This window comes from Nipponia nippon, unplaced genomic scaffold (assembly GCF_047370975.1).
Source record: "Nipponia nippon isolate SJK-2023a ecotype South Korea unplaced genomic scaffold, ASM4737097v1 scaffold_3, whole genome shotgun sequence".
NCBI lineage: Eukaryota > Metazoa > Chordata > Aves > Pelecaniformes > Threskiornithidae > Nipponia > Nipponia nippon.
In genome coordinates this window covers 58,320,165-58,341,285 of record NW_028262347.1, presented here as the reverse complement: position 1 = coordinate 58,341,285, position 21,121 = coordinate 58,320,165, and the positions used below count along the sequence as shown (strand labels likewise).

At 48.5% G+C, this 21,121-nt stretch overlaps 1 protein-coding gene across 1 annotated transcript; it reads left to right on the top strand.

The window, feature by feature from the left end:
- Positions 1-682: 682 nt before the first annotated feature.
- CYTH4 (cytohesin 4) lies at positions 683-20,098 on the top strand. Its single transcript, XM_009475181.2, has 13 exons — positions 683-796; positions 6,698-6,780; positions 9,093-9,193; positions 9,440-9,506; positions 11,610-11,728; positions 12,113-12,193; positions 12,858-12,970; positions 13,532-13,680; positions 15,380-15,491; positions 15,927-16,003; positions 16,380-16,451; positions 17,327-17,481; positions 17,810-20,098. The coding sequence occupies exons 1-13, from the start codon at positions 778-780 to the stop codon at positions 17,880-17,882; spliced, it is 1,221 nt and encodes a 406-aa protein (XP_009473456.1). The 5' UTR covers positions 683-777; the 3' UTR covers positions 17,883-20,098.
- The last annotated feature ends 1,023 nt before the right edge of the window (positions 20,099-21,121 follow it).

The following is a 21,121-nucleotide window of genomic DNA, read 5'->3' as shown; positions in this document are numbered from 1 at the left end:
GTGAACAGAACAGCACAAGTGCCTTCAAAATGGTCCTGCTCTCCCACCAGCAGGAATACTGCTAAACCTGAGAGAGGACTTCATTCATCCTCAGTTCACTCCATCCTTACTTACAAGGCTTCCCAAGAAAAAGAGTTTGTTAGTGGAAAAAGAAAAAGGAGCAAGACTTAGAGTGCAAGTCACTTAGTGGGCAGTGAGGGAGGGAAAAGAAGAAAAAGAGTCTCTTCTCCCTTCCATCAACCATCCTCCAGTTTTGGAGTGTTCATCCCCCCCACACCTGCTGCAGAATTAACACAGGAAGAATCTTTCCTTTAATGTGAAACCACTTCCCAAATCAGATGGGTTTTCTGAATCAAGAACTTCCCTTCCCCTCCCCTCCCCCCCCCCCATCCTCGGAGTATCTCAGACAAAAGCCCAAAGTACTATCGGCCTCTCACTGCTCATTTCAGTCCCTTCAGACAGAGATGTGTGCTCAGAAATTGCCCAAAAAGCTGCTGGGATGGAAATGCATTTGTGGATTCGCATTTCAGAGGTAGCCGAGGAGCCCCTCTTAGCTCATAGCAGTATGCACATACAGTTTCCTTCACTGATGCAAGCTCATGAGATGTGGTCGGAGGGATGAGGAGAGGAAGGGCGGAGTCACAGGCAACCCGCCCCCCTAATGCTGCTACGATCTTGGTCACTGGCTCCAAGTTGTTTCAGTTCTGTGAAGCATCTGAACAAGCAGAAGGCAAGGAGGAACAACACTTTTATTGAAAGTATATTGAACTCTTCAGGATGGACTTTTGTCCTGCTGGTAAGCCTTGACCATCTTTTGCCTTGTTTTCTGTGAGGGCTGTGCACTCAGTCTGACAGGGCAGAGCACACCATGAAATCCCAGCGGCAAGAGTGGATGCTGTGGCTGGAGGAATGAGATGGTGGAAGATCCCTGGTGGTGCAGTTAATTGCTTGTCAGCCTTCAGGATTAGGCATGGTTTTCTTTTTACTTGCTCTCCTGTAAGCAAACTCCTTTCACATCAGGAGAAATTTTCCCACTGATATCAATGGCCTTTGTGCTGATAGTGTCTGCTGCTGTGATCCCTTGTGCTGGTGATCCTGAGCTGAGCTGGGAACTGAATCAGGGGTATTAAGGGTATATGTGACACTTGGGATGAGCACCTATAAGCTTTGGCTTCTCTTCATGCAACTCTGGCATGGCTTGCAAGCTCCTCAGTAGTGTTTCCCTACAGCCCCCCGGAGCTGGTTTGTCTTTGCAGAGACTCTTAGGCAGTTGGGTATCCCAGTGCAACATGCTTGCAAGGCTTTTCGTACTGGGGCCTCTCTTGCTTATGTCCATGTTAAAGGTAAATGACTGTATTAGGGTTCTACGAGCTCCAAGTGACCTGCAGGTGGGCCTGCCTTGTCCTGAAATAATCACAAAAGGCAGATGTGGGTGGGGGGAGACAACCCACATCTGAGGAACTGAGAGAGATCTCGGGTTTTATTTCCTACTTTGGCAGGTGGTGGTTAAAGTGGTTGGGATTCAGCAGGGAAAGGCATACTGCCAGACTGAACATTTCTAGCCTCTGGCTGAGGAAAGTCTGAGTGTGTGTCTGTGCAAAGGCAGCAGATAGGGAGAGACGAACGGGAACAGGCTGAACAAGGGCCAGGAAGAAAAGGGATCATCTTGCAATGGCCCTGCCATGTTTGACTGTGTCCTCACAGGCTTTTGCATATATGAGATAGAGCACAGAACGAAGGGAAAAAGCAGTGCCCAGTTTCAACAACGGTTTGCACTTTTTAGCTCCTAGGTGGGTAGCCAAGGAAAGGGCATGCTCAAACTGCATACCAGCCTTGCTTGTCAGGGAAACTGGTGGGGCCTGTGGGAGCTGCGCTCTTGCCAGAATCTGGCTATGAATGTTGGTGAAGGTCGGTCTCTTCAGATCACCCAGCCCTCACCACCTGAAAGCAACTGTGGACAAAGCTTCTGCAGGAGAAGCTGGGCAGGAGGAGGCGGGGTACCTTCTGTTTTGCAATTCATATTGGGGTGTTCTTTCCACAGAAACTGAGGCTCTCAGAACTGATGGTCTGACACAGTCATTCCCTCAAGTTATGTGTTATTGAGGTAATTATGTCTTAAAAGTTACACACTGCAATAGCACAATGAGATCCTGTGCAGGGACAATGCGGGTTTGCTCAGCTCAGGCTAGAGGCAGAGCCTGGAGACAGGCAATGCATGAAGAGATCTGACTGATGTCTTTGCTCAGTCCTAGCCTGTCACTTCACAGGCAGGTGGGAAAGTGGGTTTGTTTGATGCTGCTCTACCTTGAGAGCCAAGGCTGCTGCCAGATGCAGTTTTCCAGTGGGCTTTAGAGCACTGGATGTGAAAGTTGCTCAGTTGTGATATGGTTTTCCTGAAGGTCAGAGATGCACATACACCTTTTCCTGGAGTCACTCCTACCCGGAGATGCAATGGTCCTGTTAGGTACCTGTCTGCTACAGCTGCGTGCAAATGAGACCTATATCTGTGGGAAGGCTGCTCTCCCTGCAGTGGATGTCCTCTTCCAGCTTCCTTCAGGACCCTCTAGCGACTGTCTGGGTGAGGCCACAGAGCCAGTATGCCAAATCCTTGAGCTGGGTGTGTGAACCATGGGAGAGCAGACTGGTACCGTGGTATCACGTGCTAGAATGTGTGGGGTGAGAGCCATAGGCAAAAGTGGCTGGAAGCTATACTGATTGCTGTAAGTTGTCATGTGGGATAAGGGGACCAGGAGACAACATAAATTCTTCTTCACACCTTTCCCCCCATAGCTGGAATGTGCAAATAAAACCTGTGTGAGGCCCATGTTGAATTTCTTCTGACACAAGCTGGAAGAGAAATGTGGAGTGGCTGCAGGAGGGAAACAGATTGGGCTGGAGGGAACTGAGGAGCTGGAAGGCTTCCTGTTATCTGCCCGGTACCAGCCTGGAACCTGGCTGGGGAGGTGGTGGTCTGTGCTGGAGATGACACAGAAGCCATATCAAAAAAGAAAAGGAATTTCAGGTGAAATTCTTCCACTAGACAACCTCATCCAGGCAGAAGGTGCCCATCAGGTTGCTCTGCTTGCCTGTTGCCATGGGTGGAAGTGCCCAAACCCTTTAGCAACCACACTTGGAGCCCTACATTGCCTTGCAAATGGGCCAGCTGAACTGCTGCTGTTATACTGCGAGTGGGTAGCATGTGGATAGTCTGTAACAGCACTACAGATGCAGTCATTCTTCATAACCTTCCCCTACTGTTTCTGCAGTCCATCCTTCCAGCTTTCCCGGGTAGTCACTTGCCACTTATCTCTGTGCTCCGAAAGCTATCTTCCTATTCATATACTTTTGCTTGGGATTGAAAGCCTCACTTAGCACCTGGACAGCTCTGCACAGCCCTTTGCAATGGGAAATGAGACCAGCAAACACAGTACTCTTTGCTGGCCACATGAGACTTTTGGGTAATTCCGTCCTGCTTTCCAGATGGGGAGGCTGAGGGCGTAAAGCACCACAACTGGAATTGAAGTCTGTGTTCTGTTATGAGTGAGAGCACTAAAAATACAAGCCTAGGCAATTCGTGAAGAACTGGCAGGTCTCTCCATCTGGGTCTGCCCTGAGAGTGGGGAAACAACCTCAAGAGCCCCACAAATGTGATGCTGATGTGCTTTCCTTTCAACATTTGCTCTCTGAAAATAAATTTCAAGCAGCAACTTCATGCCCTCTCTGGAGAGGGTGCTAGCCTAAGTTTTTTGTCTTGTGTCTGAACTGGAAGATTTTGGCGTTGGTTTGTCTGACAGCATCCCCCTGAAACCTGTGGGTGTTTTCGTGGGGTGTTCTTCATCGGGGTGAAATTTCCCCCTGTGCAGAGAACCCTGACCAGGGCTATGCTTCATCTGTGTCCTGACCTAGCCCTAGAGGGAAGTGGAACTTGGTGGTTCTGAGGGCTTTGATGAGGCTGAAGCGGTTTCTCAGTCCCCCAGTGCAGGGATGAATTCCCTCTGCCATTGCAAGCAGTCGGAGCGAGTCAGGCAGTGCTTCACTCGAAGCGTCCCTCTCCTGCCAGCTCAGCTTGTTCTCAACGTGGAGAGGGAAGGAAAAGCAAAGCAGCCTGCTCTCATTATCTCATCTGCTGCCTGCCCAGCTGCCTCTGCTGCCTTCGCTGCCTTTCCATGGATGTCCCCAAACAAGCCTTTTGTGTTCACTTCCCCTAACTGTAGACCCCAATGTGTGCAATAACATTGACGAACGGCCTCAAAACAGCCTTGAGCAGAGCATCAGGCCTTCTGTTAAGGAAGCAGAGTAACGTGCAGGCACTGACCTCAGAATTCTTTTCCAAGGCAATCAGGGACTTAAGCTGTTTAGGAAACTTAGGAAACGTTACCAGGACCCTCTCTGCAGCTCAATCTAAATTGCTCTGAAAGTTTGATCCGGACGTTTTTTTCCTTACTATGTCACCCTTTCCTGGTTTTTTATCTTTTGATTCCGTCCCCTTCTCCATGACTTGTATGCTTTTTGCCCCCCGCCCTCCCCACACACACAGCCCTTCCCACACTTTCCTCATTCTGACAAACTGGACAGGTTGGGGTTGGGGATTTGACACTTGGGAGTTGGGGTTTTCAGATGCTCAGGACAAAGCAGGACTGAGTTATTTACAGTCTCCGTGGGGGTCATGTGGGTGAGATGGTGTCCTCTGGGAGCCTCACATCTCTTTGAGATGCTTTAGGCTGCTTCAGCAGACACAGAACAACTGAAGCAAAGAAAGCAGCCACACCACAGACTTTGCTGATGGGGTGGGGGAAGGGGAGGTTCCTCAGGTATGTCCTGCTACAGTGCTTTTGTGGAAAGAAATACAGGACAAAGGGTCTTAGTGGTCATTTGTCAAGGAATCACCTCAGTGATTCCACAATTACCAGCCCCCGTAGGGGTGAGAGAGATAAAGCTGAGGAGACCAAGAGGCTGGCCTCATCTCCTGCAGACACCAGAACGGTGGGAGACATAAAGTAAGCTGAAAGACCCAGGCACCCCTCAGACGCGCAGGGCTGACATTCAAGGGGAAGTCAGCATCCTGCCTAACTAGCAGCAAAGCCACTGCATGGGGTTTTTTGTTGTTTCTTTTTGTTTGCTTGCTTCCTTGCTTGTTTGCTTGCTTCCTTGCTTGTTTGTTTGTTTGTTTTCCCCTCACATACAGATTTGGCTGTTGCAAGTTGCTGGATGCCACAGGTTTTCCTCGTCCCTTGACCAGCTTCAGCAATCAGTCAGCTGCTTTCAGCTCTTCACAAGGGCTGCTTGCAGAGCTGGGAGGGGACATGGGTCCTTTCCAGTCCTGGCTTTGTGCTGGCTCCTTGCCCAGTGCTTTCCTCCCTGAGGCTCAGCAGCCTCTCCCCAGGGAATGCAATGCTTGAAAACAGCAGGAGGAAGAGGGGCTGCAGCCTGAGAAAAGTAATAGGACAGACTTAGCACATGGAAACCCAACCAGCTGGGAGGATGGGGGAAGGATTAGCATCGGGGAAGGCAGGTCTTGCTGAGCTGTTGTGGCCATGACATGAAAGAAGCATATGGGCTCTGAGATGACTGCCTTTGTCCCCTTTTCCTTCTGTCTGTCTTGGCTGGTTCCTTCCCCTTTTTTCCCCACTCATATTTATAGCAGTTGTTTTGCGTGTGAGATCCACACTAAGAGAATTTCCAAGGCAGCTGGCGCCACTTCCCCTTTTTCCAGGAAGATGGGAGGCCCAGGGGATTTTGGCTTATGAAACAGTGGAGCAGGGCATCCAGTGACCTGACCTAGCTTCTGGGGAAACTTTGTCTCATAGTGCTTAGGTGCAGCAAGGACATTGTCTGCAAGTTCTGCAGTGACCTCCCAGGAGCTCCAGTGCTCTCATCCTTGTGTGAGCCCCCTGTTTTTTCCTGGGGCTCACAATCTGCTTTGCCTCTCTAGGGCTGCAGCCTTCTCTTTTCCTTGCTGAAGAGGCTGTGCTTCACCTGGATTATATTTGGCAGCAGTGCTGTCACCCCAATTCTTCTAAGTCTTTTATGAATCATTTTGTGGTCGCCTTGGCTCTGATGGTATCTGTTTAACTTCCTGTACGTTACAAGGAAGCCTACTTATAGTTCTGCATTGTCTGTAGTCCACAGAACAGCAGCCTCCCACGGGTGCTCCTTCTTCAGCAAGGCTTTCATCCCCCCAGATCCTGCCCTCAGACTTGAAAAACCTCAATTCTCTCTCTTAAGCCATTTCTGACTCTAGCTGTGGTGGATCAATCCATGAAGCCAGTGGCTCTTCATGGGAGGTTTGGATGTAGATAAAGTATTCAGGTCACAGCTTTTCAGTACATAAAGATGACTGACATAAAAACCACCAAAGACCATTTGGTAAGACCTCTTCATTGTGCTCGCAGCAAGCAAAATTGGTTGAGTAGGTGGGGTGGGTTGCTGCAGGGTTAGATCAGAGGGCTACCAGCACAGCGGCTGGCTGCTAGGAGGGATATATGGGTCTGTGCTGCTCGCTCGGGACTGAGAACCATTTGCAGGGCAAAGCTGAGGTGCAGCGGCTGCAACAGCAGGGAACACAGATGCTGAAACACAGAAATCAGAGTTGCTGTGGCATGACCCTAGGAGAGGATAGGTGCTGAGAGTTTGAGGCAGCTTTTCCTGTGATATGTTGGCCCTAGCACTATTCTCACAGGCATCTTTGTTCTTCCAGAATCAACTGACTTGAGTGAGGCTGAAGAAGCTGAAATAGAGACAATAAGGCAGCACAGACAGGAGCTTTTGGAGGACATTAAGGTAAGGACCATCCTGTTCATCTTGTCTGCCTAGCCTTCTCAAAACTGTCTTCACCAAGGAGAGTCTTCACCAAGGAGAGTCTTCACATAACAGTCCAGGCCATGCAGAAGTGATCCTGCACAGGAGACATTTGCTCTGGCACGATCCAACTTGAATTCTGAACTTCAGGCTGCCCTGGCAGATTTGCCACCACTAACATCCAACCTGGTACTCTCTGTTGCAGGAGTCATCAACTACCTTAATGGGATATTTGAGAAAGGCTGGTCAGCTCATTAGCAGGGATGAGCTGGGATTGCATATTTAGGACTAAGGAAATGAGTATAACTTTACTAAGTCATACTGGCAGGGATCTGGCTCAGCATTTATGATTATTTTTAATTACTGATTACCTGCTAATGACATATCAGTCCTAGTTATCCGCTGCATCCCACTGTGTTCATTAAACTGTTTTTTGGTTTGTGGACCTCTAACAAGTCCTCCATGAAGGATCCTGTCTCTCTAAAGAGGTGTGATTGCAGGACTTCCCACACAAGTTTCCGTGGTTGAACTTGCTTTTCTTCTTTTAGCAGACCCAAACATTTCTCCAAAGAATCCTAAAATGTCAGATAGATTCAAAATCAGTCAGTAATATTGCATGGCAGTCATGCATGGTGCCTTATGCTTTCTATTCTGTTCTGCCTCCACCACCGTGGAATGTGGTCTCCCATTTGAGAGAGCTTATTGCACTGAATCATTGGACTTACACTGATTTTCCCACAACATTAAAATGTCCAGATCCTTGGGGAATTTCCTTGCATAAAGGATTAAGCTTCTCAGGCTTCTAGACTCACCATCTCTGCTGCAAATCAGAATGGTGTCTTGTCCCTTCTTGTAAAACGGGCTATGAATGTACGTGCATGTTGTTTGCTTGCATGTGGTTCTTATCTCTTCAATCTTTAGAATAGGCAATGGGCACTGCAGGAGGCAGGATACTTGAACAGGAATACTACATTTTTTACCCACTATGGACAGACAAAAGCTGCTAGACTACACAGATCCATACTCTAAATCCCAAAGCTGTTAACCAATGGGGTATGTATTGTCCAATGGAGCAGGATGAGTTTAGGTGGAAGAGTACCTAGAACTAGAGACATTTCCCAGGTGGATTTCTTCAGAAAGTATCTAGCAATACTCTTTAACACAAAGACTTGGGAGGATGTCTGGTGGGGGGAGAGGTAGGAGGGGAGAGGATGGCTCTAGACTTGCCGGTTGCACTGTCAAAAGACAGCAGTGCGTAAAATAACAAAACTGATAATCATTTGAAATTCAGGAGCTAAGATCACAGCTTTGTTACATTTGTGCAATAGCTAAAGCTTAGTAAGGAACACTCCCAGCTCTGGAGACTGATGAAGCACAACAGAATGAAGGCCAGAGCAAAACTGAAATCCAGGAGCTCTTTTAAATTACAGGATATTGGAGAACTTCAGTTTCTCTATTTGGGTGCATACTGTGGCCACATCCTCACTCCTTGTTGAGGCAAGATCTGTCATAAAACAACCCTTCTTCCGCTGCCTATTCTGCTTTGCATGGGGAATAATTTGGGTGATTCCTGGAAGAGAGCTGTGATGCACTCTGGCTCTGAGGAGAACCATAACTGCAGGATGGAAGCATGGAGATACAGACATCTTCATTTCCTTGTTAATGCAGAATATCCAGCCAAGAAGGCCATGGTCTGTCATGGGCCTAAAGGAAACTGAATTCTACAATTGATCTTTTAAAATTTGGTAGTCATTACTCTTCTTTTACTCCTCCTCTCTTCTTTCTCCACCTAAAGGCAGGTATCTGCTCAATGGTATTTGAATGATAGGTACTTTAAAAACTCTGTGTTTCACAGTGTGGCCACTTGAGGTTCATATTGACCTCACAGTTACTGGTTCCACTTCTCCTTTCCTGGATGTGTAGCACAGCTATGCAAACTAAAAGCTAGAAGGAAATGGGCACGATGGAAGGAGTCTCACATCTGACATTGTTTGAGGAACTGAAATCAACACTGGGGTGATTTCTCTGACACTTTCCACACTGGCTAAGCTTGATTTTCCAGCCTTCATTGACAACAGACATGAGAACATCCTTCTGCCCCTCTCTCCCATTGTTTTCATCTGACATCCAGCAGGGTCACCCCAGAGCCATGCCCATTTCATAGACATCCTTGGCTAGTCATGTCCATCTGACCTGGACTTTTTCTATGATTGAGGGAAGAAGTAAGACACACTGTGTATGTGTCTGCTGTTTTTCCCTGCATAGCCCTCATCCTCCTGCTATTTCTCTTGCAGAAGCTGAAGGAAGAGATTGCTGAAGTGTTTGCAGAGATTGAGTGCTTCCAAAATGCAGAGGAGAGGCAAGAGGCAGACAATAATCCTGGGGAGCAGACCAGGCAAGTGGGACAAGATGGGTATTCCTTTGTTTACAAAGTCTCTCTCTTGATGTTGAGAAAACAAAAACACTGATGGGATTTGGATCACAACAAGGACAGGGAAAGGAATACCCTTCTCTCCTCTGAGATTTCTGGATTCCTGGATAGTCAGACACCTGTCCTTGAGATATCCGAGTTACCTTGCGAGTGAATTGAAACATGGCCCTTTATTCTAAGTTTGACTTCCCTTCTTCTTTGTGTTTGCAGCAAGCTATCACAGCGGGATAAACTTCTGTCCCTGGGCCGGAAGAAATTCAACATGGACCCTGCAAAGGTAGGATTTGCTCATTCCACCTATGAGGAGAAACCTGGGAGGAAGAGCTTCTGTTGGCTACTGGTCCACTTGCAGCCAACCATGTCAAAGGAACTACGGCATGGGAGTGTGGGACTGGTTTCCTACCTCACTAAGGCTTCAGTTAGTACCACCCTCCATCCTGTCCCTGAATAAGGTCTTCTGATATGATCAAGCTGTGTTGCTTCCCCCCATACGTATGAAGTACGAAGAAGGTGAGAAGTTTTGAGAGTGTGTCAGGTTCCTTGGCTCATTCAGAACAGAAGAGGACAAGCTGCCTTTGTCATTTTGGAAGTAGTTTTGATTTTGGTAGCACTGGTTGGACTGTGGAGTGAATCCAGGTTTTCCACTTTCTGGGACTCTGACCAGTGGGGTCCAGACTCCATAGCCTTCAGCCCTCTGCAGAAAGCTCTAAGATTGTCATGATTAAGTAGACAAGATGCGAGAAAGACAGTTTCCTCTTCCTCCCTCCTCACTGGTAGACCATTTTTTGAGCTCTGTAAGGAAAACCACAAGCTGCGATTGAACGATTGCTCATCATCAGCTAACACCCCACATCTTGGGTGGCTGCTGGTCTGGGTGACAACTTTTCATGCCTCCTCCTCCTCTGCCCTGATGAGACCCTCAAGATGCCTTCCCCAGTGTCTACATCACAGCTGGAGTGCTTGCCAGTCCCCTGGACGTCCCTCTGCCAGTGGAAGCTGTCTCAGAGCAGCAATATCAGTACTTAACAGCCTGCGTGAGAGCAGGTTTCATTTTGTCTTTCTGTCTGACCTTGGTTTGAGGCCCCAGGGGCATCTCTCTTCGTGGCACTGTGCCATGCTGTGCAGAAATACCTGAACTAGTTCTGACCCCAAACCAGTTCAGCTTTATTAGTTCAATGCCAATCAGCTGGGCCTAAAGGTTATACTATGTGTCTATATTATGCATATCTGTTTATTGCTTCCCTTTTGCTACATGCCATAGGCTGAGAGATGCTGCAATGCAAGGAACTTTCTTTGCCCCTCCTTGCTAAGGTTACGCTTCATCCATGCAATGCTGATACTTTAAATGAGTTCCTATCTCCAAGACCTCAGGGCAAGTTCTGGAGGCTAGGGGAGGTAAGCATTAGGAATCTGGCTGAACAAAACCTTTTGGGAGAAACATTTTCTTCTGGAAAATGGAGACCTATAATCATCGCAACGCTTTGCAAAATTAAATTGATCTTACTGAAATTCTGTCTGGGGAAAAAGAAAGGAAAATAGTGTGGAAAAATCTCACAAATGTTTCAATTTCTTCTTTTGAAACTGCTTTTTCTTTGGGGCAAGTGAATTGATTCAGTTGAAGTAGAACATTTTGATGGATCTAAACCAATTTTCATTCCTTTATTGTATTTTGTGAGGAGAATTGCAATGTGGTCTGGAGAGTTGCAGTGGTTTTAGATATTGTTAAGAATCTGAACAAAGCCTCAACTTTCTGTGACTTTGAAAATCATGAAATTCCCTCTAAAATAGGATTTTGACTCTTTTGACCTTCTATATTCCTTAAAAAAACATATTCCATCCTTGCTGGCTGGGGAGGATGGAGCTGAAAAGATTGCAGGCTTCTGTGGCGTTAAAGAAAATTTAGGAAAAAATAATTTGAAGTTGTCTCAAGCCCATATTTTTGTCTGAGTACATTTTTAAATTTTGTCTCCTTTAAAAAAGCATTTTTTTCTTTAAGTTAACTTCATTCAGAAAAAAACGACATTTAGGAACAGAACACTAAGATATTTTGATTGAAAATGTTAAAATGAACTATTTTGACTTTGTCTTTTTGGACTTTTAACCTACATTGCCCTTTTTTTTTTCTTTGAGTTTCCATCCCAGTGAAACATTTATCCAAATCTAGGGATGAAATGGAAGTGGGCCTGACCCACCGTGGGGTATGAAGAGGGATGGAATAAGGGTGGGAACACAGCTGTGGTCTCCCATAAAGGGGCTGCGGAGTAACAGAGGAGGCAACATCATCAGAGCCAAGGAAGGCTGATATCAGCGTGTTAGGGTCCTACTTTCTTATCAGCCCACAAAGCTGTCTTATTTCATTGTCTTGTTTCTCCTCCCCCAGGGGATCCAGTACCTGATCGAGCACCAGGTATTGTCCTCAGACCTGCAGGAGATCGCCAAATTCCTCCACAAGGGTGAAGGCCTGAACAAGACAGCCATTGGGGATTACCTGGGTGGGAGGTGAGCAACACAGCCAAGATGAGGAAGCCCTTTGGAGGCCCTGTCCTGCCTGGCCCCTATCAAATACCATTTTAGATGACCCCTGGCAGACCTCAGTCAGGTGCCAAGACTGAAGATACCTTGAACTGCAGTGGGCTGGGTGGGCAGTACACCCAGGGAGGGGGGCCTTTGGAGTGTGGCTAAGGCTGGCTGTATGGGCTACCTTTCCTTCTGCCTGTAACGGGGTCAGTCTTCCCAGACAAGAGCGTGCATCTTGGCTTCTTGTTGGTCAGAGGGGAAGTGGATGGCTGGGATGGAGCCAGGTGCATGTTGTCCCACCAAGGGGCATCCAAACTGAGCAGGGTTGAAGCTCTCTTCTGACTGTTTCTCTCTATCCTCTCCCAGGGACCCCACAAACATTCAGATCCTCCAAGCCTTTGTGGCATGTCACCAGTTTGCCAACCTCAACCTGGTGCAGGCACTGAGGTGAGTGAGCATGCAGGACACAGTGGATGGAGCAGAAGCCTGCTCAGCCACTGGGTCTTATCACCCAGGAAGGTTGTGAAGCCCTACGGGGCTGAAATAGGGCTTCCCAAGGCCCTGCAACATATGTTGGCTCAAAGACTGTTGCTCTGTGAGTTGTTAACACCTTTTCCTGGGGGAACTCTTTCATGGCACCTTGACTGGACTGGCCATGTGCAGAGAAGGTGGGAAAAGCAAAGTGGGTCACTGTGGCTTCAAAGGCTGGGGGGAAGGGGCAAGTTATTTTTTGCACCAGGAAACATGTCTGTCCACAGTGCCCATTATGTCAGTGACAAAGTGACTCTGTCTTAGGGCATCTTGTTTTCTTATACGCCAGCCTTCTGGCAGAACTCTTTCTCTTGAGGTCTCTGCTGCCTTGCAGGACACTCTTTAGGGAAGAGGAGCCATGATTTCCAGGATGCTTAGTTCTGGTTCCTGCTTTTAGGGTGTTTGAGGCTGATGAGCCCAGGCAATTTCTAGTGAGCAGAGCAGAGCTCCTGCTTCCTGCACTGTGTTGTCTCCCCAGTGTGATGAGACTTCTTTTATTTTCATGGTGTCCCATGGGTTGAGGGAAGGGATAAATGTCCCTTGCACCCAATCTAACTCTCTGGCATGCTGCTTCTGATAGACAGTTCCTATGGAGCTTCCGGCTGCCTGGGGAAGCACAGAAGATTGACCGGATGATGGAGGCCTTTGCCAACTGGTACTGCAAGTGTAACCCCGGAGTATTCCAGTCCACAGGTAATTATGGGGAGAAGGCCCGTAAAGCTTAGCTCCACTGTTTGCTAGAGAGAGGAACATTCCTTTTCCATTCACAAAGCACAGAGGGCATCACTTGGAAGTGTGGATGTTTCCCCTTAAGCTGAAGGAGGCAGCCCAGTTCCTGTGAAGCTTTTCAATAGGTTGAGGGTCTTCAGTCCTCCTTTTGCTACTGTGCTCCAGTTCATCCCCATGGGCAATAGACTTAAGAAGTGCTCCCAGCCCCACATGAGGTACCCCTCATCACAGCAAAGATAGCACTGACAGACATGAGTGTGTAGAAACTTTCCTGCTGGCAGAGACATTATCGGACCAGATCTACCTGACTTGCCCCATTACCCCAAGAGGACTGAATCACTTGATCATAGGAGATCAACTCTGTTCCTCTTTCTCCTAGCAGAGGGGACATCTTCCTTTTCCTCCTACAGCTGAGAGGGTGATGATGTTCTCCAATGACTGGAAACCAAGCCACCTGTTAGGGTGTGGATTGATCTGTCCTCTAAGACAAGTGCCACCCATCCTCATTTTCTTTCTTGTTGCCAGATACCTGTTATATACTCTCCTTCTCTATCATCATGCTTAACACCAGCCTGCACAACCCCAATGTGAAAGACAAACCCCCCTTTGAAAGGTTTGTATCCATCAACAGAGGCATTGACAATGGAGGCGACCTGCCAGAAGAGCTCTTAAAGGTAAGAAGACCTCCCGTTTTCTGATCAGTCCCTCTTTTCTCTCTGGCTTGGTGTCCATTGAGAAGCAAAGGTCCACAGGTCTCAGTGTAATACAGGCCAACTGACCTTCTGCTGTACAAGGGGAAGGGCTGTACGAGGAAAGAGGGCAGTATGTACAAAAGCAAAGCTGGAAAACGTGGAAACTGCTTCGGAGAGGGGCTGCACACATGCTTGTTGGTGAAGACATGGAGCAAGAGAGGCAGGGCTGGAGACATTCAGGGAATAGCAGTATAGGTTTAAGAAAGTTTGGGCTTTTAAGTGTGTCCATGTGAGAGGGAAGCAGATACTGTAACTGTGTGAGAGAGGAAGACATGAGCTGCGGGTGTCTGTGTGTCGTGTAGGTATAAGGCTGTGTGAATGGGGCACCCACCTCTGTGGGAGGTAGCTGGGCACCTGAGTCTTTTGGCCAGCTTTGGAAGTCCGAGCCCCAAAGGGGACTGTCCATTTCTTGTGTGTCCCTGTGTGTGTTAGACAATGTCGCCATGGCCCAGATTATGAATCCCTTTCCTTGGTTCGTACCTAAATGTCTCAGCTGGCTCCAGTGTTCACATCAGTCAGGACACCAGTACCTAACCTCTCTTACACCAGGATATATCTTTGAATGAGTAGAACCAAGAAGCCCCAAATGAGTGTCAGGGTCTCTTCTAGCATCTGTAAAGCTCTCAGCAGGTCCATGGTGTCTCTGATCCCAGAGGATGAAGATGCAGAATGGGGGAGACAGACAGGGCATGCATCCATTAGCAAAGCTGGAGCTGCCATTTTCCCAAAGGCTCAGCAGGCATGGGACCTGCCCTATGAGGCAGGGTAGAGGTGGGCAGCCTGCCTACATGTGTGCCTTCACCCAACCAACCTGGGGAGAATAGCTTGTGTCTTGTGTCAAAGAGACTGCCTACACCCCACACTTGGGTTTGCTGAGCAGCATCCCCTCAGGGTAAAGGCTTTAGATTTTTCTCCAGAGTGCCATTTCTTTCAGGCAATTTGAGGGAAGTTGCAGGAGCCTGTAGTTTCATTTTTTTTCCTTGTCTTGGGATTTATGTAATAAATGATGGCAGACCAATGATGTGAGCAACATTTTTGTATCCCTTGAAAGCTAGTAACCTGCCTCCCTGTCACTCTGCTGTTATGCATGTCACACTGTGTGTCCCTCAGTGCAAAAGCCTTAGTTCTATGAAATGTGCCTCGTTGTGGTCGTATAGATGTGTGTGTTGGTCTCTACATACAAGGTCTCAGCAGAGTGTTTGGCCCCACCAGCCCAGGGCCTAAATGGGGCTGCAGTCTCTGCCACGTCCTGTCCCCTCTCTATACCTTAGTACTACCCACAGCGGCACTAGTGTGACATGCTGGGTTTGGTCACTGCAGCCTCTCTTGATATGGGTGCACACTTTTGTCTTTGTGGCTTTCCAAATTGGGTCTCTTTTTTTGACGCAGTATGCAGAAAAAAGCTGGTGATCCCCCTTGAGACCCTGCGAGGTGTAGACTGAGGGCTGTTGTACCCCCAATGCTCATTGTCCACTCCCCTCCCCATTCACCTGCCTGCCCCTATGGAAACAGAGTGATGAACCAGATGGACCTAGGAGAGTTGTATATAAGCTTTGTCAGAAGTCTGTCTCTCGTTTTTTCTCTTTCCCTCTCTCTTTCCCCCACCAACACGCTGGGGCAGAATCTGTTTGAGAGCATAAAGAATGAGCCGTTCTCCATACCAGAAGATGATGGGAACGACCTCACACATACTTTCTTCAACCCTAACCGTGAGGGCTGGCTCCTGAAACTAGGTAAGGGGGAGTATTCCCCTAGCTCCTCTGAACTCCCCGCCTGCCTGCCTGCCCATCACAAATCTCCCTCAGGAACCCACCAGCATCTCTGCTGTCCTTCCCTCCTGTCTGCTGTGGTGGGGTGAGGCTGACACCTGCTGTTGAAACCAGCCACCTGCTCAGCTCCTGCAGGCTTTGTCTGCTCAAAAAGGGACTCAAAAAGATATCCCTCACCCCTCCCCACTCTCAGCCCCATCGGAGCAAAATTGACTCCCTGTGTGTGTGTGTCCACCATATGGCATCACATCAGCGGGTGAGCACCACGGTTGCCTCCTTGGGGCTGATCTACAGGGAGAGCTGGGAGGGTATGCCTGTGTTTGCAAGTCTGGAGGTTGGAGGGAGCAGAAAGGACAGCAAAATGTGTGATTAATGGCTTTTGAACCTCACTGCCTTTAGGAGGACGTGTGAAAACCTGGAAACGCCGTTGGTTCATTCTGACCGATAACTGCCTGTACTACTTTGAATATACCACGGTAAAGGCTTAACTCCTCATTGGGAAACTGTGTTCTGGGTGGTTATGAGCCTCTGAGGGGCCAGGGAGGAGCACAGGGTAGGGGGAAACGCTTCCCTTCTACCCTATGCTCCCAGACTGAACTCAGGCCTCCCTTCTCTCCTGTGCTGTTTCCTTGCCTCTGGTCTTGAGGAGGAGAGAGGCTGGACACTGCAGCTATTGCTGTGATCTCCTGTTAACTAAGCTTCCCACTGTGTAAATGGAGGGGGATCTCTCCAGGCATACACTGCCCTTGTCACCCCCACAAAGGCACACATCTGGGAAATCAGAGAGGCTGTAAATAGTGGCATAGATGTGGGGAGCATGTTGGGTGTTAATTCATGTTGCCTTGCCTTCAGGACAAAGAGCCTCTGGGCATTATCCCCCTGGAGAACCTATCAGTCCGGAAGGTGGATGATCCCAAAAAGCCAGTAAGTCTCCATTGCTTGGTACTCTGCCAACACAGGGTCTCAGGCGGGCAGAGGGAAGAGAGGGTGCACACACCCTACTCTTACCATGCTTCTCAGAGGGAAGGTACCATTCAAAACCTCTTTGTCCCCCCCCATCTAAACATGAGGAATCTAAACATGATTGTATTTTACCAGGGAAGACCTGGTGTGAATGGAGAGCTGTCCTTTGACTGGCTGTATTGTAGGTTTTCACATGTGTGTGTATGTGTAGGGGGGCAGAGCTGAGTGCACATAGCTGACTGCTTACTCATTTTGCACCAGGAGATGTGGGTTCAATTTCTCTCCCTGGGACTCTCCATGAGTTACAGCACGTGTGGACCAGACAGTGCTGTGGTGTTAGGAAACTTGCCCAGGAAGTGACACTCTTTGTCTGTGTGTCTTTTGTGGATACCTACTCTTTGATGTGTCATGAATCTGGGAAAAGCGCCTTCTATCTGCGTGGTGGCAGGCAGAAGAGAGGATGTTGCATCTGCTTAAAATTAGGGGGAAGAGATCTTCATGAGTGGAGCAGAGTGACAGATACTAGAAGGTGTTTTCTGATAACTGTTGATGATCCATCTCTCCATAAAGCCTGTTTTAGTGTCCAGTCCTTCACAGGAGGGCTGTATTTACCTAAGAGCAGTGGCCTGGAGATCTAACTCATAGAGGGCCTGGAGATCTAAGTCACAGGGGAATTCTTGGAGTGGGAAAGGAAAGGCTCTGTTGCATTTCAGAGTCAGAATGCTCTCCTCCCCTTTGGAAGGTCTCTGAGCCTGTCACCCATGGTTGAAGGCAGCATAATCTCCTTGGTCCACCCTGTCCTCCCCTACTGCTCCATTTTATTCCCTTTCTGACAGAACTGCTTTGAGCTCTTCAATCCCAACTGCAAAGGGCAGAAGATCAAAGCCTGCAAAACAGATGGGGATGGGAAGGTGGTTGAAGGCAAGCATCAGTCCTACAAGATCTCAGCAGCCACACCAGCAGAACGTGATGAGTGGATTGAGGCAATACGGTGAGGAGACCAAAACTGGAGGCCTGAGCTTGCCTTTGATCAGCCCCAGGAACAAATGGCCATGCAGTTTGTTTGGTAATTAGAGCTTGAAAAAGGGGGTGGAAAGAAATGTTTTCAGTCTGGCAACTATGGTACCTCTTGACTTCAAAGAGTTTCAAGGTCCCTTCTAGAGAATCTCTAGCCACAGCTAAATTCTCTGCTGTGGATCTGCAGATCTCCGGTCCTACATTTTGGTGAGTGGTGTCTCTGTGCAAGTTCAGTTAGGTAGCCTGTACTGCTCTCCAGCATTAAATCTCTTACTTTTGCTCCCATTTCCTCTTATTTCCAGGACCAGCATCACACAGGATCCTTTCTATGATCTGGTCTCTGCCCGTAAGAAAAAGATTGCCAGCAAAAACTGAGCTCTGACCTGGTCACTGGCAGCAGGAAGATGGAGTCATTGGACAGCTTCCCTCCCATGCTGGGCTCTTCCAGTGAAGAAATTTGGGAGCATTGGTTCCCTCCGCCTCCCACTTGGCAGGAAGATGACTGACAGGACAACTTGCCAGATATGCTTCTTCCCTTTCCAAACTGAAGGCGGAGGTGCAGGGTGCAATCCACTGAGGATTGCCAGAACTGCGGGCATGGTATTTCCCATGTCCGAACATAAAGGCTCGAGAGCAACTGGCCTTTGGGTTCTCCCATATAGCCCCAGGAATGTAGGACAGGATCTGAGAGGAGACAAGAATGTCTCCAGAATGTCTCCAGCCCCTCCAACCATCAAATCAGGCCTGGATATTTTTCTGTGAGGAACCATGCAGATGCTCTCGGAGCAGCCAAGCATGGTTCCGTCAGTTGCAGAGCAGAAAAGCCCCAGTGGTTTCTCTTCCACAAACAGATGTGTAGTGGTTTTGGAGAAGGGAACACTGATATTTAAGACCTCACTGTGAAACCAGAGTTCAAGGGAAGAAGCCCTCTGTTCAGAAGAGAGCCCTCTCTACCTCTTCCTATAGCCATGAGGGCTGTAAACCTGGGAAGTCCCTGCTCTGTAACTGAGTCATAGGTTTTAGAAAGGTAAAGGTGTTGGATGGGGAGAGAAGAGGTAACTGAGTGTAGAGAGGCTGTGGGACCAGGGAAGCGGCTCTGGGTCTTTTGTCACTCTGTTTTGAGACTCAGGGACCACCACAGGTCTCCGTAGGGAAGAAACCCAAACACTAGCTCTCCTCCTGGCTGATGGCTCCCCAACAAAGGTTGCTTCCTTGTACCACCCCAGAGGCCTGGGATTTGTAGCTGAAAGGCCTGCAGCCAGAAGGCATGAAAAACTGGAGGTGCAGGCCAGTTCTGTTCAATGTCTTTATCAATGGTCTTGATGAGGGGATCGAGTGCACCCTCAGTAAGGTTACAGACAACACCAAGTTGGGTGGAAGTGTTGATCTGCTGGAGGGTAGGCTCTACAGAGGGATCTGACAGGCTGGATCGATGGGCTGAAACCAACTGTATGAGGTTCAACAAGTGCTGGGTCCTGCACTTGGGTCACAACAACTCCATGCAATGCTACAGGCTTGGGGAAGAGTGGCTGGAAAGCTGCCCAGCAGAAAAGGACCTGGGGGTGCTGGTCGACAGCTGGCTGAACATGAGCCAGCACTGTGCCTAGGTGGCCAAGAGGGCCAATGGCATCCTGGCTTGTATCAGAAATAGTGTGGCCAGCAGGACCAGGGAGGTGATAGTGCCCCTGTACTCGGCACTGGTGAGGCCGCACCTTGAGTACTGTGTTCAGCTTTGGGCCCCTCACTGCAAGAAAGACATTGAGGTGCTGGACCGTGTCCAAAGAAGGGGAATGAAGTTGGTGAAGGGTCTAGAGAACATGTCTTATGAGAAGCGGCTGAGGGAGCTGGGGTTGTTTAGTTTGGAGAAGAGGAGGCTGAGGGGAGACCTTATTGCTCTCTACAACTACCTGAAAGGAGGTTGTAGCAAGGTGGAGGTTGGTCTCTTCTCCCAGGTAGCAAGCAACAGGACGAGAGGAAATGGCCTCAAGTTGTGCTAGGGGAGATTTAGGTTCGATATTAGGAAAAATTTCTTCATGGAGAGAGTGGTTAGGCATTGGAACAGACTGCCCAGGGAAATGGTGCAATCACAGTGGCTGGAAGTATTCAAAAAACATGTGGATGTGGTGCTTAGGGACATGGTTTAGAGGTGGACCTGGCAGATAAGTTAGTGGTTGGACTCGATGATCTCAGAGGTATTTTCCAACCTTAATGATTCTATGATTCTATACACACCACACACACACAGAGGCATTCCCATCTTCACACATTGGTTTCATCTGGAGTCTGGGGTTTTTTGTGTCTTGTGCAAAGAAAGAAATAAAAGTGCTTGAAACAAGCCCAAAACTCAGGGTAACATGATCGTTTTAGTGATAAAGGCAGAGGATGTGAGATAAGAGTGTCGTGTTCCTGTGCCTAGCAAAGCAGCCTGAGCACCACCGCAGCTCTGCACTGCACCCAAAATGCAGGCAGGCTGAGCGCATGGCACGAGCAGGCAGCTGTTGGGCAGCGTGGGAGGGAGGAGCAGGCAATGGGACAAGAGGAAAGGTGCAGGGAGCTGTAACACTGTAAGCTCGGAAGAGCACGGAGGCAAATATCAGAGACTCGCTAGAGACAATTACACCTGCAGGGTTAAAAGACGTGATAAGCTATTGCTATTTCATCTGTTACCTTTCAGGTCTGTTCTAGTAAACACTGGTGCTGTCTCAGTCTCTTGCCTTTTTTCTTCCTGCAGAGGGCTCTATCTACCACGCAATCTGCAACAGGGCCAGCACAGCCCGATTATTCATTCTAGCTATTTTTGCCCAAGCTACAGGAATGTTGAATTAATTTCAAGAGGCAGGGAGTGTATCTCGGAGTTGAAGCACGCGCTCACCCTGGAGAAGGAACGTGAAGGTTTTCTTCTGCTCGCGCCTGCAAATGTCTCCGGCGTTGAATCTCTTTGTCACTGATGTGATACGGAGTGAGTTTGCTGCCCACTGCTCTAGAGCACATGTGCTTACACACACACTCACTCTTGCTTTGAGTTCAATGCAGGGAGGCAGGGTTGTGTCCAGTGGTGGGAGGAGAAGTCAGAATATGGCCCCTTATCTTGGCAACATCTCCGATATATATAAGGGAAATATAAATATGCACTTGATTGGTGAAAGATGCCCCAGAGCCTAGGATTTGGGTGAGCAATGTCTGTTCTAGTGCCTCTCAGGCTCATGCTCTGTGTGACAACAGCCATCAAAATGTCGCCTGGAGTCTCTCTTTTACCCACAATCTGGTCTTGGGTGAGGGAATCCAGGCTAAGCCCTCCCTAGACTTAACCTGGATCATTCTTATGACAACAGGGCCTATCCAAGCTCTTCCCAGTCCCTCCTCATCTCAAATCCTTGCAATTCTCTTCAGGCTGCCTATGTCCTTTCCCCTCCTTTCTTCCGCTAGATACCCACGCACGGCAGAGCAGAATTATTCCTAGCAGGGACAGGGTGGGAAGGACAATTTGTGAGAGGCAAAACAATGCACAGGGTCAGGCAATTGTGTAATTTCCATCCATCAAACTAACCACAAGAGTCAGGTGGAGATGGACCAGGTTTCTTCTCTCCTAGAGAATGAGGTAGGGAGAGAGAAAG

Coding starts and splice junctions, on each gene's coding strand:
- CYTH4 (XM_009475181.2), top strand. Junction 6,781..9,092: donor AGCTTTTGGAGGACATTAAG/GTAAGGACCATC, acceptor TTTCTCTTGCAG/AAGCTGAAGGAAGAGATTGC. Junction 16,004..16,379: donor ACTACTTTGAATATACCACG/GTAAAGGCTTAA, acceptor CCTTGCCTTCAG/GACAAAGAGCCTCTGGGCAT.